Source organism: Micrasema longulum, unplaced genomic scaffold, assembly GCF_059751315.1.
Source record: "Micrasema longulum isolate JH-2025_06_02 unplaced genomic scaffold, ASM5975131v1 h1tg000862l, whole genome shotgun sequence".
Lineage (NCBI taxonomy): Eukaryota > Metazoa > Arthropoda > Insecta > Trichoptera > Brachycentridae > Micrasema > Micrasema longulum.
Genome location: NW_028278054.1, coordinates 87011 through 106658, shown reverse-complemented (window position 1 = coordinate 106658; position 19648 = coordinate 87011). Strand labels below are relative to the sequence as shown.

At 31.1% G+C, this 19648-nt stretch overlaps 1 protein-coding gene across 4 annotated transcripts in view; it reads left to right on the top strand.

Moving 5' to 3' along the window:
* SmydA-4 (SET and MYND domain containing, arthropod-specific, member 4) overlaps window positions 1-19648 on the top strand; it is a 43509-nt gene that overhangs the window by 22449 nt on the left and 1412 nt on the right. For all 4 annotated transcript variants that reach the window (XM_088231242.1, XM_088231244.1, XM_088231245.1 and 1 more), the window contains 7 exons: window positions 4255-4392; window positions 10918-11073; window positions 11990-12185; window positions 14133-14324; window positions 15962-16308; window positions 16983-17124; window positions 18892-19009. In XM_088231242.1, coding sequence (XP_088087368.1) covers window positions 4255-4392; window positions 10918-11073; window positions 11990-12185; window positions 14133-14324; window positions 15962-16308; window positions 16983-17124; window positions 18892-19009 — 1289 coding nt within the window. The remainder of the gene's footprint in view (window positions 1-4254; window positions 4393-10917; window positions 11074-11989; window positions 12186-14132; window positions 14325-15961; window positions 16309-16982; window positions 17125-18891; window positions 19010-19648) is intronic.

The following is a 19648-nucleotide window of genomic DNA, read 5'->3' as shown; positions in this document are numbered from 1 at the left end:
TGTTCTCTAAATCATTTGAATAAATCCGTAGCATGTGACAACAAAATAAATTATTTTAATTAAATTACAAATTTAAAAGAATCACTTTGTAAAGCACCCTTGATGTATTTTGTTACAAAAATGGCGCTATATAAGTTATCCATAATAATAAATAATAATAATCGGTGGTTTTTAAGACGCCTTCACGCCATATTTTATTTTTTCTGGTACATTCCAACACCATGGCCCCAATTACAAACGTTTTATTATCTATTCAGTAACAAACGCTCTCTTCATCGGTACATATCAAGACGGTATAAAATAAAATAAAATAATCAAAATCAAAAAGTTTGTACGATAATTTGTATATTTGTATAAAAATTTGATGCGTCTTCTTCGGTAACATGTTGATAAAAAGAATGAAAAAATGCCCTTGCATAAAACTTAATTTTGCTTTGTAGATAAAATAAAAAATAAGTGTATTTTTTTTATTTTTTATTAATTTATTTGGGAAAAAACAACAGTTTTTACATATAATTCAGCTATAAAATAAGGGTATATTGTAACTTCAATTGTAAAACCGTCAAAAATATTTTTTCACGGCTATGTAAGTTATAAATCAAAGGTACACATTAAAATAACCCAGTGATAGAATAAAATTAATTTAAAAGTTAAGAAATGTTAGTAATTCAGAAAATATAATAAATAATAACAAAAAAGTTTTAAAAATATACATATTAATAGTAAAAATAATAAATTTAAATAAAATAAAAAGTACATTTATTAAAAAAAAATACATTAATTTGTTTTTTTAAATAAGAAAATAAAAATAAAATAAAAAACTTTAAAAAATATTGGAGAAGGTACAAACACAAACATGAATATACAGTTTTAATGACAATCATATAATTAAACAGGCATATTATCAACGCCTATAAGTAATCGTTTATATTTAGTAAAGGAAAGATGAAAAATGTCTGCGTGACCGGAGAGAACGGTATTGTAATATTGACATGCTCTATAGAAAATAAATTATCTTTCCATTTTATACGGGCCTATATCAACTTTGTGCCATTTGATAAAAATAGTAATAAAATTATACACACTGGAATCTGGAATAACACGGTCAAGAAATCAAATAAATAATAAATCAACATTAATTTTACAATGCGTAATAGTAGTAAAATTATACGTTTTGTTTAGAATACCTACATCGCTATTTTACTTATTTGGCGTTAGCGACCGACCGAAGTTTCGGTTTCAGCCAGTTCCTGCCATCAAAACGTGTTTCGGCCGCGGTTTCGGTTTGGACCAAAACCTGCGATCGGGAGGTGTCGGATTAAGTTCGGCTGTACTCGGGTGCATCTTGTGGACTCGACCGCGTGACCTGTGACCTTTAGCTTGTTTCGGTTTCCACATTACTATCCATATAAAAATAGCACAATTAGAGATATTGGATTGTTGTCCATTAAAATAATTAGCCATTGTCTAAAAATAAGATTAAAACTTGACTGATTTTGTGATGTCTTGATTACAGTCAGTAGTTCTAAGAACTTTTATGTGTTTATTTTTAATTCATTTATAGTTAATAAGTTCATATAGCACACATTGAAGAACTTTTAAATATAATATAAGTTATATGTATAACATAACAACAAACCTTTAAATTTATTTCACTAAGCATTTTGTTGAACACTTATTTTAATGAACAGGTTTGACAATGAAAACATCAAATTGTAGGCATCATGAAGTAACTTTTAACTTCAACGATAATTTTAGTATGTCCAAATGCTTGCAGATTGGCTGGATTTCCTCCCTATATATGTTTGGATAATTTATATAGCGCCATTTTTGTGAAAATCACTTCAAGGACGCTGTAATATAAATAAATATCCCAGCACGTCTTGCAGATACAGAGCGCATGGACGGTTTGGATTCTAGTTCTTTGTCTCCAATTATGATATATGGGAGCTAGATTACAGCACGTCTTGCAGCTACAGAGCGCACGGACAGTAAGAAATCTAGCCCCTATTCCCTTTTTTATTTTAATATTTAACAATGAAGTTTAGAGTTTAAGTGATATTTTAAAAAACGAAATCAAAAACAAATTTATAAAAATATAAGTTAGATAGCAACAAGTCTTGCAGCTACTGAGCGCATGGACGGTTGAAATTCTAGACCCCATTTACTAAATTTAGATATTTGATAGTTTATAACATTTACATAATATGATTTATATATGATAGCTTTCATCACAAAAAGTCTTGCAGCTACAAATCACATCGATGAGTGGAATTTTAGCAATATGTTATCTAATTTTAAAAGTTTACAATAAAAAATTAAAAACACAATAATAATAAATCAAGCCTATGCTGAGTTCTTTAACTAGTAAGTATGGCAATTCAGTGAACATGTAACAGCACAAAAAGTAAACGATAACAAAACTAAACAAAGATAGCATTCCTCAAATCATTATTAAGGTTAACAAGATGAATTCATATTTAAATCTGTTGCAGCAGAGAGGGAAAACATTTTTGAGAAGGGAATATGGAAGTTTAGGCATTTACAGGGCTTATGACCTGTCATTGACTGGTTCAAGTGGCCACTTTACCCACTGTGTATCATTCACCATTCTGCCTACGTTTGAACATCCACATTTCCTCAACTCTTCCATCTGTTGACTTTTGTGACACTTCTATATTCCCTTCTCAAAAATGTTTTCCCCTTTCTGTTTCAACACTTTTACTTTTTTTAATAAGTTTTAGATTCGGTTTTTACACTATACTACGCGGAACGTACCCCCCATGTGAAAAGATGTTCCCGTGTAGAATTTATAAAAACATAACATAGCAAAAACTCGACTTTATCGTATAATACGTAGATGTTATGCTATTAATTAATAAAACGAACATTAAATTAAGTTAAGCTTTTCTTCGATGCCAAATTTAAGATAACTTGTCGAAATATTAATATCTCGTACCTACCTAAAGTTGAAGCTCGTCTGTTTTGGCCTCTGGCTGAGTTTTAAGTTATTGAGAAATAAATTATCATCTAACGAAAGAAAGTAAACATTTATATGTTTTCTTTGGCTCTTCAGCTGTTCATTGTTTACCGTTAAGTGGTAATAATCGTTAAGTAATGATTTTGAGTAAAACCGCAATATTTTCATATGAAATACGAGCTAAGTAATCATTAAGTACGTTTTAAAAATAAAACTGTTAATTTATTACTAAGGTCACGATGAAAATTGATTATTACATTATATTATTTCGTAAGCCTCATAAATAAGATTTGAAACAATATTTAGTCAAATCTGTGTCCAGGCAGGTGAAGAATACCGGTACCGATTAGGGCAGGTATGAAGCTAATAAAAACCTAAATAAGATATTGTTAGAAATTGAATATTACAACGAGAATTATCTTCTTTTTAGAAAAAAAGAAGAAAAAATTCTATAAAAAAATGTTTTAACTAAAATATTTCAATAATATATTTTTTAAAGTATTACCGAAGGCATAATTTTACGTAGAAATAAAGGAAAATGTCTAAAAAATGTACGTGATTTAAAATGCTTGTATTTCTTTTCAAAACGAAAAAATTAAGATTTTGCTTTAGCCACTTTCATGATTAATTTATTATCTTCAAATTGTTAAAACAAATTTTGGTTCAATACTTCGTTTTTATATGAGAACCCAGATACTTAAGTTTGGTCTAAATTTGAAATGGCGTAATCTGCCGGTCTAAAAGTAATTATATTTTAGTTACATAAAATTTTTAAGTATATTTTTTAATCGAATAATTTCGAAGGTAATCCTTTAAAAATTATTTTTATTATCTAATTTTAGTTTTTGTATTATTGCGCGATTAAAAAAAAACATTCGTTTTAAAATGGCAAAATCGTTTGATTTCCTCGTTTTGCTTACGTTTTACCGGACTACAACCTGAAGAAATTGTATTTCATTTGAGATAATCAATTATTTACCTTATCTGTCTCTTGGAGTAAGAGTTAGTATGTTTGGCTAGCATTCATGAGGTCATTCATGGGTTTGAATACAGGCAAGGTCAACCTTTTTCTGTGTGTCTTCCAGTTTTTCACGGTCTCCGGATTGAATTCGAAGCATATGGGAAACATGGCCCTAATAAAAATGGTTTTGACTTTAAACACAAATGTTCTTAACTCGTCCCGTATCCGCATTACCTCATCCCCCTCAACTGTGTCATTGCCTATGTTTTTTTTCCACAAAAATAATTACACTAACGCGATATTTTTTAAATAGGTACCTGGTCGCTTCTCGGGACCTTAACCCCGGTGATCTCATCATCAGGACTGATCCCCTAGTGGTGGGACCATGTGCAGGATGTGACGTCATATGTCTCGGGTGCTACAACCCTATTGTCGCAAAGGAACACTACCGGTAAGGAAATTAAATACAATTAAATTCTTGTGATTCTAAAGACCGTAGCAGTTTTAGTTATTTCGTTAAGTTACTTTACTAGTAATAAAAGCTGAATAAAAACCATACTTGATCAAAACATAAAATTTTGTATCAGAAATATTATTACCATTTTTTCTTGATTAATTTGATAATAAATTCACTTCACATATTTTTATTTGATTTGCCTTTTCTCTGTTTTATATTTAATTCTTGAATTTACTTGTTTATTTCATTTACGTTAAAATAGTATTACTTTAATTTTTTATCGTATACCATCTTTATACCCGATGACAAAAACCCCGTTGGACTTAATAAACCAAATAAATTAATAAATCAATTAACCTTATTTTGGTAATTAGCAAATACGAATCCTTAGTTTTTACTTATTCCAATTATAATACGCGTGTTTACTTTAAAATACATTAAAAAAATATTAAGAAGGTGATTTGCCATTCGTTTACTTTTTAAAAAATCACAGGTTTACGTCAGAACTATACCCAAAATACCTTCTATACATATTACACTATATTTGTTCCTTTTGAAAGCAGACCAAAATATCACATTTATAAATGAGGAAGTTCAGTGCTACGGGGAATTGGATTTAAAAAATAATTTCTTACACGCGGTAAAAATTAGAGCATTTAATTGTACGGGGAAGTTTCTCAAAAATGTATGAATTTTAAACAAAAATTAGCTACTTTAAATGACGTCACAAGTTCTTTTAAATCAACTAATGATATAGTGTTTGAAAGATTTCTAGTTTCCGGGAAGCCGACCCACCAATCAGGGCAACTCACCGAAGAGAACTAGTGACGTCACGCGCGAATTATGGAGAAAAAAAATACAAAACTTTAGAAAAAAGCGATGATAATACAATACATACACAATTAAAAATTTGTCTCCGTTTGATTGTCTATTAATAAATAAAAATATATTTTAAAAACACTGAACTTCCCTATTGTGACGTCACTTAAACAGTCAAACCTCAATTCTTATTTATTGATAATCCTCTTTTTGGATATAATATTGATTATTTAAAAAAAATTAAATAATATATCTTTTGCGCATTTTATGAAGGGATTAAAAATATATTTACGAGTGTCTGACCATATCGTGAATATTGAAAATGTTAAACTTCTTAGATTTTCACGGCCGTTAAGATGCACAATAAGTTTTTCTGGGTTATTATGCCGTGTGTCGTTCGTACTCTCTACCGACGTTTCGGATCGCGTTACAGCGTCCATCATCAGGGTTGATGTTGATCCGATCCGAAACGTCGGTAGAGAGTACGAACGACACACGGCATAATAACCCAGAAAAACTTATTGTGCATTGAAAATGTTGTTTTATGACTTTCAATGATGAAAAATCTTTATCCAAAACGCGGGAGATCCATCTTTGAATTGTATACATACGTACATCAAAACCTTCGGAAAAATACTGTTATTTCCTTTAGAATTTCTGTTTAGTAAACACAAACTGTAATTGTTTATATCGTCGATATTCAAATAAATAAACTGCCATGAATGCTACTGATTAGGGGTTATAAATCATTATTTTATCTAGCTTCCCATTAAATATATATGTATCATGTGTACTGTTTACAAAGTTAACCATATTTGATTTACGTTGAAATGTTTTACAGTCGTTAACAAACATGTTAGTGAAATATTTCATTAATTCATTAATAATCGGTGTTGCTGACGCGCGCGTGCGCCAGGACCGGAAGGTTCGCGGGCGGCCACTAGGCTTACGGAAAATTCTCCCGTCAAGAGCCTGGCTTACATAGCGGTCTGCAAGCAGGAGGAACCTTCGGTCAGGCTTTAGACGTGGTTTACCACGACTGCAGGGTGGAGCACTCAACGATCTTCGGATTCGGAGCGGTGCGGGGCGAAGGTGACGATTTTACCTTTTAAATTAAACACAGAGTAGAAGAAAGTTGCCCAATACATTTGCACCGTGTCGCAGTCTGCCACTGTCAATTTTCAATTTTTTACTCAACAGCATTGGACACCACATAAATAATTGAAATATACATAAATCTACACAAATTTGAATGAGGTTTACAAATTCCAGTCCCTGATCAACTATTGAAGTGAAAAAAGCTTTTATTTATTAAAGTGCTGGCTCGGGGCACTGGATTTACCTGGATTTCGTGCGCATGAAAGGTACAAAAATGGCTAAATTAATTCGTGTAAAATCAGGTAGGTAATAAATCTAAAGATTATCTATTTTTCGGATAGAACGTGCCAGGGCCGACCGCAAAGCGTAAATTCCAGATAGATAGCTGAAAGGCGAAATTTGTTACGGTCGTTCAAAGTCGAGATATCTGAGTGAGGTACATTTGATTCGGCTCGTTCGAAATGTATGGAAAATTAAGAGTTCGAAAAGTATGCATGTTTTGTGGCGAATTGTAGAGTTTTTAAAAAGATGATGATCGATCAAACTTTCGCGCGCTTGAATTATGGATTCGAGTTCTTTACCTGATTTTACACGAAAAACAAAAAAAAAGCAGGAAAATAATTTTCAATGCAAATTCGTTAATGTGCTTGGACTTCTCGTGGACTTCAATCGCGCGGGAACATTCAAAATGACGAATGGAAATTGAAAGTAAGTCCAAAAGTTCTAAAATATGTTACGTGTACAACAGAGAATGATTTTCAACTTACCAAATCAAAACTAATAGGAGCGGAGTGCATCGGACTTTAAAATGTCAAGATTAAATTCAAATGTTAAATAACAAATACACTTTATAAAATATTCTAAAATTATGAATTTAAATGACAACTGAATTCTAATTGGATTACATCTCAAATAAATTATATTTTTAAAATATGTATTAAATGGTTATAAAAATAAGTATTAAGTGGTTATAAAATAAATACTAAATTCTGTCAGACAAAATTGGGCTCTGTAGGATCCAAAAGCGTACCATCGCTGCGCATAGAGGAAAGCAGTCATCTGTTGTATGGCTTACATAAAGTTCACCCGGCCCGGAAAGTTACATTAGTATTAATGGCTAATTTTCATAATAACATGAACAATAGTCTCATTTTTTTCATAACGCCGACGTTAAGGAATGTGAAAAAAATTGGTTTTATCGTTTGCAAATTATTTGAGTTTCATAATAATATGTCAATTTAGTTTATTCAAAATTTACAATTATTAATTGATAACCTAAGTAAAATTTTAAACACAATATAAAACATAAAATAATAAAGATTGTCTCATATTTTGTGAGTTAATTTTATCTGCGAGTTTATAACGTCAATAATAAATTATTCTTCCTTTTTTAAAATAAGATTAATCTTATCCAAATATTATTATAAACTCGACTGTGATTCCTGTCTTTACTATCTATTTAAATAATCCAATGTGAAAAGTTTAGAATCCATGGTAATGGAAAATAGCACATTTATTTTATTTTCATTTAATGGAATTCATTTTTAAATGCTTATTCTATTTAAATAGGTGCGAAGGTTTTATTATTACTTATTCTATTTGTATACATACATTCGGGATTTTTTTTAAATAAAGTAACATGCCCATGTTTAAACGAATTTCTGAAAAGAAAACCTACTTCTCACTGAGGTAAAATGAAATATATACATATATCTGCTACCTCCTAGTTATTCTGGTGAAAAAGAAACGTATTCATACTTTCCATTCTTAGGCATGCCACATAATTATTTTTCAGCTATTCGTTTTCTGTTCGTGGTTCCAGACTTTGAAATGAGCTGCCTCTTCATATTAAAAATGCACCATCTTTGTCTACGTGAAACATTATTATATATCCTCAGAACTCTAACTTTCCTTTGTTTTTTATTTTCTTTCTTTCCTAAATCCAATTCCTGTTTTCTTCCAAACTCCTTATCTAAACTTTAATTCTGTGCATTTCTTTCCTCATCATATAACGTATGTATATTATTATGAAAAATTTAATATGCGCAAACCAGATCTAAAAATTAGAACAGCTTTCTGGGTTTGTTTTTATAATTTTAATGATTAAAGCGTATATTTTGACAAATTTTTCACCAATATTTTTTTGATTGGCTGAAAGATATTGCTTTTAGCGATAAATTTGCCAAAGTGCCGTTTTTATTTATCCGTTTCAAACAAAATAGAAATTAACATATTACAACAGAGATGAAGAACATATAGAGGTCTAGGCATCTACAGGGCTTATGATTTGTCAATGGCTGGTTTAAGTGGCCACTTTACACACTGTGTAACATTCACCATTCTGCCCATATTTGAACATCTATATTCCTTCGATTCTTTCATATGTTTATGTTTGTGAAGTTAAAAATCTGAAACCTTTATTTATACGTGTAAAGTGGCCACTTAAACCAGGCATTGACAGGTCATAAGCCCTGTAGATACCTAGACTTCTATATTACCTTCTCTTAAATGTTTTTTATCTCTGTTGTAATATGTTAATATAAACAGCTCCCCAGAGAGTTGAATCCAGTCCTTGTCTACAAAAATTTGGACAAACTCAAAATATTGTTGAAAATATAAATTATCAATTCATAGAAACTTCATTACGTTTAACACTTATTTATTTTTAGAAAAGCAGGCATCAGACATCCTTGAATTTAAATATTTCAATTATTACCAGACATAATAATTTGTTAATCTAGGAATTCTAGGCAGTTAATAAACTCAATATTTACATTCGATGTAAACTTCAAATGATTCACAGACTCATCATATGTATTAATTTGTATGATCGGGTTAGCCAGAACCGGATTGAGTATAACAAATCACGTTTAATTAAAAATCTATGGAATCATTATTCATCGATAGTTTGTAGAATTTTACACGCACAAATCTTCTAGGAAATCGTATTACAAATCGGTGCGAAATACTAACGTAAATAAACGCCACGTATGCAGATCTACGGGTAATATTGTTTAGTATTATGGTGTAAAGAAAAAGAAAGTAAAATAATTGCATTTAAAAATAAAATACTGAAATGTTGAGACGGATTGTTGTCTATAACCTCAGATGGTCGTGTAAAAAATATCAATAGACATTTCAATTTATTGTGGACAGGGTGTAGTGAAAATAAAATTATTCTTTAACGTATTTGGGCCGTTTACCCACTATTTACTATATTACGTTTAAACGATTTGTTATTTAATTGGGTTGTAGTCCCGTGGCTAGGGATCAGAGGTCCGAGGTTCGAACCCTGTCCGTTTCCTAAAAGTCAGTTATTTACAACTCTTTAAAAATGGCCCTCAAAATTATAATATTTGCGTAAATCATAAGAACGCAAATACCTTTTTTTTGTGTTTAAAAGTAAAACAACGTATTGTGATCTATAAATACAACGATACTCGTAAAACAATAGAAAAGGATTGCAATTTTGAACAAAAATCCTCATCCACGCAAATACTTGTACTTTCAACCCTCCTATAACGCGTTATATGGAAACTGCACTAAAAGAAACTTGAAATTTTTACAAATTAGATTATTCCTACTGCGTTATACACAAATCACGCTAAGTGAGTTTTAGCAATACTGAAATTGTACATAAATCAGATCGATTTGTTTTGCATTACATACGTATATAAAATTTGAATTCTCTAAGTCCATGTTTTGAAGGATACATTTAATAAATTAAATTGTTTACAAACAAATGGCAATGAGTATTTGTAATTTTACATGTTTGATTTTAGGATTATTAAATATGATACATAGTTCATATAATACGTTCATCCGAATCCATAATTCCATCCATCCATACTAATATTAAGAATGCAAAAGTGTGTTTGTTTGTTTGATTGTGTTTCCTTTAAGTTTCAACAGAGCGACCTCAACGGGGCGACCGATAGACATATTTTTTTTGCGTAGAAATAGCCGGAAAGGTGAGACGTAAAATAGGATACCTATTTTTCATTCCGAATTGTAAAAAGAACTTGAAAAGAAAGAAGGGATATCAAAAAAGAGTCGAATTGAAATTTCTATAATTGACTTCCTTTGTCTATGGTTAGTTGGGTTTGCTTTTCGTTTTGGTTTTTTAGTAGAATTTGTAAACAGAATAACAATGTAACGTCACCATAGACTTACGGATCGTCTTTTTCATAGTGATAGTTAAAAGGACCGGCAATTAATAGAAGCTACTTTCTATCTCGAAAAAATATACAAATTATTCCATCGGGAATTTTTTTAATTAATAAACGAAAAAGCTAATTAACTACCTAATTAATTTCTTCCTAATACCATCCGAGTGAAGTTTCTTACAAAAAACTTTTTTTTTAAAGGAATAACCCGCTAAGCCTCTATTTTGAAGCTTGTCAGCAGGTGGGATAAAAGGGATATGGAAGAAAGTAATAAAAAATACACCACAACACCCAGACCAATTGAGAAAAAAAAATCTTTATTGGATTTTTTTCTTGCAACTGGCGGGAGTCAAACTCAAGATGATGATTTTTTTTATTTACACGAGTTCAATATTTTGTACCTACCTTTACTATTTTTTTTTTGTTTTACGCTTAGATGTTCCAGATGTAAGTGGCCTATTTGTGCTGCTTCTTGTCCTGGACTGCATCAGGCATTAGGACATTCGGTACAGGAATGCGCTATTCTTGAAAAACAGTGCTGTCTTGACAAGGAAGATATTAAGGATCTCTACCACGCAATAGTTCCCCTGAGGTAAACATTTTAATAATCAAATAAGTAAAATTATGTATTAAAATTGATTCAACAGAGAGGAAAAACATTTTCGAGAACAGAAGGAGAAGAGGGAGAAGGGAATATGGAAGTCTAGGTACTTACAGGGCTTATGACCAGTCATTAGCTGGTTCAAGTGGTCTATGATTTATTATTAGCTGATTTGAAGTGCCACTTTAATATTCTGTGTAGTATTCAAAAGAGCCGAAACCTCCACTGATGTGGGCGAGATTCTACCGAAATATTTCACGTGCTAGAGAACGCCTGAAAAAATGCACTTTTTTATTTTCATACTTCTTGCACCAACGAGGAAGTTCAGTGGTATGGGAAATTGAATGTAAAAAAATGTTTTTTTTATGGGCCTTAAAAATTAGAGTCTTTTATTTTATGGCTAAGTTTGTCGAAGATGTATGAAAAATTAGTAAAAGTGACCTACTTTTAACGATGTCTAACGAAAGACAACCCACCAATCAGCAGAACTCACTAAAAAAAAAACTTGTGACGTCACAGGCGGAGTAATTTAAAATCGCAAAACTTTAAAAAACCATCAATTTTTGGTTGATAGTCTATTAACAAATAAAAATATGAATAAACCACCGAGCATCCTCATTGCTTAAATCAACAAACGTAACAAAGTAGATAAATATTTTAACTTGCATTACTCGTATGTCTTGTGAATACTTTAAAAATCATAGCGCTGGTAATAAGTTACAAAATTATTTTTTTTCAATTTTTGATTGATAGTCTATTAACAAATAAGAATATGAATAAACCACCGAGCATCCTCATTGCTCCAATCAACAATCGTAACAAAGTAGATAAATATTTTAACTTGCATTACTTTATGTACATTTTTTCCTATCTGCTTTGTTGATTTTGTTTTTTTTTTATTTATCAGGTGCCTGATCTTAAAAGCTTCAGACCCTGAGAAATGGATGGCCATCAACACAATGGTAGCACACAACGAAATAAGGAGGAAGAAACCAGACCTTTGGAAACTCAATCAGCTGATGGTGGTCGATAGGATTCGCAAGTCCTGGGACATGCCGCAGTACACAGAAGACGAAATACACAATATCTGTGGGATATTGGAGGTAGAATTGAATTGAAACATATCGTCGGTTTCACGCTGCATTTTCAATAGATTAAATAATAAGGGCCGGTTTTATAGATATCCGTTAGAAAACTTGATACTATTTCCAACTAATATTTAGTATCTGAAAGTCCAAATCATTTATTGTCATTTTTTTCTATATTTATGATATTCAATTATGGTTCAAAAATGACTATTGCCTCTCTTGTGCTGACGATAAAAAAAAACCTAAAAGTTAGGAGTCGAGATGATTGTACAAAATTATAACAAGACTTATATGCATTATCAAATTACTGTATTGAAAACAAACTTTGTTTCTAAATGTTACAAAATATCCTCCACTCGAAATAAAAATTAAATTAAATATTACCACATGATAAACTAAAATATAATAAGAGAAGCAAACGAAATACGTGACTTAGGAATTCTTTTGGACTCAAAATGACTGGATTTATTATGCGGCTGTGTAAATCTCTTAAAAACGTAGATACATCTATAATGCTATACTTAACATACTTAGACCCCCATCTTGAATATTGCAGTGCTATCTAGTCCCCTGTTTATAAATCAAATATTAATAGAATTGAGAGTTCAAAAAATATTCCTGAAACAAATAGAAAACAAATTTCATTTGCATTTTCCAATTTACATAGCTTCTTTTAAATTTCATAACCTCGATTCATTACCACACAGAAGAAGTATCTTCAATCAGATCCTGCTTTACAAAATTGTAAAAAATAAATCGCGCGAATCGGGTTGTGGTCCTGTGGCTAGTGTCTCGGACTCATGGACCGAAGGTCTGTGGTTCGAATCCCACTCTGCCCCAACTTGATTCCCATTTTCTAATAGTGAGTTATTTACAACTCGTTGAAAATGGCCCACAAAATTAAATATTTGGGTAAATCATAAGAACCCAAATATTTCTTTAAAAAAATATTTGAATCCCCAGAACTAATTAATCTACTTGCTTACCGTGTCCCCCCAGACCAACTAGACTGTCTGATATTTTCTATATTCCTAACATTCCTAACATTAAAACTAATCATAGAAAACATTCTACCATCCCTCGTATATGTGAAACATATAACAAGAATTTTAATAGTCTAGATATATTTAGCACTCCATGTAATGGGTACAGAAAATAACAAATGGGCTTGATTTAGAATAAAAGAGAATAAACGTTTTGTCTTTCTTTCTCTTTATTTCTCGTCATCAAATCAAATGCAATTTTCCAGTCCTACTTTTCTAAATTCCTCATGAATTTCCCTCTTTTCCTTCCCACTATCTCCTTTTACTGTTTTTTTTTTATTTTTTTTCATTTTAATTTATAGTATATTCATTTTTTATATAGTTAAAACCGTCGTGGCTTTATTTTAGTATAATGAAGCGAATACGTGTTACTGGATGGCAGATCCTACTTTTTTTATACATTCATATTTTATACTGTAGTTTCTATTTATGTTTATTTAACTTGTCCGTCTGTCTGTATTCTAAATAAATAAAATTTGTTTTTGGAAAAAAATCATTAGGATTTTTTATAAAGCTTACCATGAGGATTGTTCCTCAGAAGTTTCGCGGTCTGGCCCTAAAAAACCGTGTATATATTTTATTATGTAACTGTTGTAATTTGCTTAGGCCGAATATATAATAAATTAATAAAGAGGGCTGCACATGACAGATTTAAGTGACAGAAGAGTTGCGGAGCTTTGCTGCAAACCAATCCAGAGAGATAAATGATCTAATACAATTATTTGATAACTTATACCCGTATGCAGAGACAAACCTTAAGGTGAGGAAAGTACATTCTATTGTCTTCACCTTTGGGTTATTCTTTGTATTTGAAATTAGAATGTACTTCCCTCACCTTAAGTTTTGTCTCTGCACACGGGCATTAGTATAATCAAACATACTCGTATTTTTAAAAAGGTGTTTTGAATTCTGAACGTAGGTGAACGCGTTCGAAGTCGGTCCACTCGGCGCCAGTTTGCGCGCACTGTACCCACGTGCGTATCTCCTCGCGCACGACTGCACGCCCAACACGACGCACACGGACGACGCGCGCCGCCGCCTCAGCGTGCGGGCCGCACGGCACATACAGCGCGGACAAGCCATCACGTTAAGCTACGCGTACACTCTACAGGTATGCATTTCCAAATTTTGAAAAAGAATGCTTTTTTGCAAAATCATATTTTTGGATTCTTAGCTATCGGCTTACTCGTATATGAATACGGGGATTTTTCAAATTTATTTCGGATTCATAAAATATCACCTCCCAATCCACGTGTTTTAATACGTATATGAAATATTTGTTAGTAAGTGTGCTTAGAATTTTTATTATATCGGCACTATACCATATCAAACCCTTGAAAAATCACGGTTCCAACTTACAATAATTGGAGTTTGAGTTGCCTATTCAAAACAGTTCAATTTGCATTTTATTCCTTTTATGCACACTTCCATCACTTACTGGATATTAAAGGAAGGAGGAAGTTGAGTGGTTTTGTAAATATATTTTTCTTTGATAATAGACTATCCAACTAAACCAAATTAAGAAGAATAAAAATATGTATCGTATTATCACCGCTGAGAGTTCTTGACATTAATCTGCGTCTGGCGTCACAATTGCTCTTCGTTGAGTTCTGCTGATTAGTAAATTGGCTATCTGTAATTCAGAAAACAATCATATCGATCTATCATTTGCTGTTTCAAAAGATCTGGTGATATCGTTCAAAGAATTTCGATTTTATCAAAATATTTTTAAAAAGTCATACATTTTTCAAGAAACTTCGCCGTACAATTTAGTGCTGTAATTAACTGAATACCCTCATTATGATGTATTAAAAGTTTCAACTGCATCTCGGTATTAATACGATTTGTTAGCCTTGTTTCACTTTTTCATATTTATTAAATAATACAGTGTCAGTGTCAAATGGAACCTTGTTATAACAAGGGATCGATATGTACTTACTATAAAAGTATTTCTTTATATTTTCAAGGCTATTTATTTCTTACAGTTTTACTTTTTTCCTCTTAATGTAACCATCGTAAAAATAAAATTGTTCTAATTTTTTAAAATGTAATCTTTTTGCTTTGCATTTTTGACAATGACTATAATTTCTACAGTTAATAAAATAAATAAATGAAAAAGGGGCGTGCAAATGTCCTTGTCCCTCAACTTTATGACTCTTGCCTTAAAGGCACAACAGAAAATGAACATTTAAGTCTCTCTTCTCCTAATAATTTATTTTCAAACTGGGTTTTAAATATAAATGCCAATGATTACTTTTCCAGATAAACTTTTTATTTTCTATCGTAATTTTTCTTGATTTTATTATCTACTTTGGTTTTATTAATTTTTGTCTCTACATCAATATTTTTATTTTATTTCTTATCCTCTTATTTTCCAATAACTCATATTAAAAAAAAACCTAAATGTAACTTATCTATTTTATTTGTCTATATTTTTAATATTTATTCTTTTATTTTTATTTTTAATTCTTATTATTTAATTCTATACATCTACACCATAGATTTCATAATGTGTTCTTTATTTAGTACACTCACGCACAGGTTATACATATGTGGAACCTTTATTGTCTTAGTTAAAATAGTGATGTATATGTTATAAAAGATTACCAAAATGTAAACAAAAAAATTATAAATAAAATAAAAACTTATCTGTACTTATTATATATTTAAACAAAGACAAATCAATTCATTTCCCTTTCCCTATTGAGATATGCATATGTATATCTTAATGGTATTTTTTTTTTCAAGAACACACATAAACGTCGAGAGCATCTTCTAGAAAGTAAATTCTTCGAATGCAAGTGCGCGCGCTGTTGTGACCCCTTGGAGTTGGGTACCTACGCAGGGGCGCTAATATGCCCGCGCTGCACGATTGGCAACACAAAGACAACAACTGTCAGCTGTGCGAATGGCGGGAAAATCAAGGAAAAGAAAGCTGTTCGGAAAAACAGCACCAGCAGCGAGGAATCTGAAACGAGTGGAGGTGTTGGGTTGGTCCTTCCAACGGATCCGTTGGACCCGATGGCACCGTGGAGATGCGATACATGTCCTAATTACACCCTAAATGCTAATTTAGTCAAAGCTTTAGTACAAAGGTAAGAAAGTACGATATTATAACTTTTAAGTTCAATATTTTTTTCTATGGTTTTATTGTGGAAACACGTCACATTTACCAAATTTGAAGATAATATTAACAGTTTCCAAATTTTCGATTTTAGTTTTCAATTTTTGTCCGTGATTTCTATTCAAATGTTTATTTTATCCGTCTTGATTACTAAGCTTAATAAAATTAATTTGTTTATAATTTTAAAAAATGACATTTTTAATCCGTTCCGTGCTTTATGATGGATAGGGCACTGCATGAGTAAAATAAATGCAGCGTATCTCGATCTCTCTTACAGGAAGATTAGGTGATCATGCTTACGCTTCAAGTGCTAATCCAGGGACAATTAAATAATGTAGTGTAGAACCACCTTAATAACCAATATTTTACGTCCACCCTTCCAGGAATCGAACCTAGAAACTCAATTATACAGTAGGCAAACTTGTCAGCCACCATATAACTATTTTTTTTGACTGCTAACGTTTTAAGCAACATTTTAATAAAATGATTTCTTATTTTTGCAAAAAAATTCACCTATTTATTTTATAAAGTTTGATTTAGAAAAAAACCAAAATGCATATTTTCCCAAGATGACACAATTTTTTTTCGTAGAATTATGAGAATCTTTTTTTGCCTTTATTTTACTTATTGATTATTTTATTTCAGAATAAGTGACGAATTCGACAGTATAGATGCTAATGACTTAGATCGATTTGAGTCATTCCTCCGCCGATATAGGAACGTACTCCATCCAAATCACTGCCTGTGTTTATCTGCTAAGCTAGCCCTTAGTCAACTATACGGAAAGGTAAAAATCATGAAAACTATCACAACATCATATTCTAATGATTCCATCAAAAACATTATATTCTTATATGTATTTCTATGAAAACTTAAACAATATGTCTCATGTTTTCATCCGTTTTCTATGTACAAGTACTGTCTGACTACCAAACAAACGAGTGTAAAATTGATAAGTACAAACTTTCACCAACTTACACCAATCAATATGTTGTTGGTCGGTTGGAAGATATTGCATAAGGCAAATGTAGAAAGATAATATATTAAAAGGTAATAAATACATAAATTGTACTTAAAAGTTTTTTATGTTGAAAATAAAATACTAAAATTAGTCAACTTGGTAATCCTAGAAATTGAAAAAGCTATTAATATTTTTTTTAAAACTTAACAAATAACCAATTTAACAATATTTCTTTAATCCACTTCTGTCTGGTTTTAAAGATCGTATCCATCTCACATTACGCTTCCCATCCTTACAAGACAAAAAACTTGATTTATTAGCACTATACGCCGCATAATATTTAGTAAACATTGATAAAATAAAATAGGATAGAATTCATTAGTTAAGTATACCTTGATAAAGAAGCTAGTTAGCTTTGAAACCAGTTGGTAGAAATAATAAAAAATAAGTAGTTAAAAACAAAGCTGTTTATATTTATTTTATTGAAACGTCCTAATTTTCCAAACCTTTTTTTTTGCTTTTCAGCTCTATTTTAAAAAAATACAACAATTGTGTAGTGTGCTAATAAATATAATATAATATGTGGTTTTATAAATAGAATATATATAAAGCGGCATTTTAATCAGCGTCCAAATTTCATTTTGCTACGTCATACCGTTTGGGAGAAGACCATGATCACCGAGCAACGCCGTGTAATGTTCGTGTTTAAAATACCGTAGTAAAGTCATTTTAAATCACGCGTCTTAATTTTGCGTCGCTACGGTTTACAGTTGAGGAGATAGTCATGATCAGCAAGCAACGTTCTAATGTAAAATAGCATATTTTACTTAGAAAAGGCATTGGCTGTCGAATGACGTGTCTGAATTTCACGTCGTTACGACTTACGGTTTCGGAGAAGGTCCTGTGACAGGCAATCAAACAAAAACTCACTTGTATTTACAGTAGTCTTTTAATATTCATTATCATTAACTAATTACTTTAAACTAAAGCATTTTATTTTGTTTATTTAAAGTATCCTTAAATTTAAAGTGGAATTCATTTAAGAAAAAAAAATAAACTTTTGTGGACTTGAAGAGTAAACAAACATTTTTGTATGCTTGCTTCACTAATTGCCTACGCGCTAGGAGTTATGCAATATAATTCATTGCATAAATATGTGCATTCGATAATCCCTGCCATAAAAATTTATTTGGTAGAATAAAAAATTAATGTACATAATAATTTGACGATTACTCTCATATTTTAAAACGTACTTTTTATATTCCTATTTTATTTGTATTATTTATACATGATTTATACATATTTATGTGAAATTGTATATAATATCGAGGCTTTACTGACAGAATACATTTAGTCATTAAAATAAGCTGCGGGATAATCGCATTTTAAGTTTTTTTATTATTGAATGCCTCAATGCATTCTTCTCTCAGTAAAGCCTCAAAATAGTTTATACGCACACCTGTATTTTGGCCGGCATTATTATAATATTTTGCTAAAGAACTTCGATTTCAAAAACAAAAAACCAATATCGTCAATTCTTAGGTCGTCTCCGATTTTCAGATTGGAACAATAATTTGAATTTTCCTCTTTCAGATAGATTCTCACCTTATCCACAAGATGTCGCCCTCCCAGTTAGAAAGGAAAAGAGACATCTGTCGTGACATTTTGAAAGTTTTTGACATAATCGAGCCAGGTTTTTCCAGACTTAGAGGTTTGTATTGAGAGTATCATTATTTATTCTAAAATACTTCGTTTGTTTGATTTGTATAATAAAATATTAAAATATTATTATAAGATATTTTAAATTACAATGAAAAAAAAAAGTTCAGTGCTACGAGAAATTGTATTTAAAAAATATTTTCTTACGCGACGTCAGAGGTTCTCTTCGGCTTATTCTCAGTCAGTTCTGCCGATTGGTCCGATCCGTTGACGGTAAGTAAACAGAATATATTTCACAGCTCTTTTATCATCAGTTGATTCATATGAACTAGTTACGTCGTTAAAGCAGTTCGTTTTTATTAAAATACTTTTTTTTTCTACATTTTCAAGAAACTTTGCTGTAAAATTAAATTCAATAATTTTGACCCCGCCAAAGATAACGTTTTTTTGTATCCAATTTTCCGTAGGGCTGAAGTTCCTCATTGTACGGCGAAGATTATTGAAAATGTATTTTTAAAATAATATGTATTTTATTAAAAACGAACTACTTTAAACCACGTCACTAGTTCTTCCGAACTAACCAACGATAGAATATTTGATAGATTTTCTGTTTACGGGAAGCCAATTCACCAATCAGCAGAACTCACCGAAGGGGACTTGTGACATTACTCGCGGAGTAATTTCAAAATTA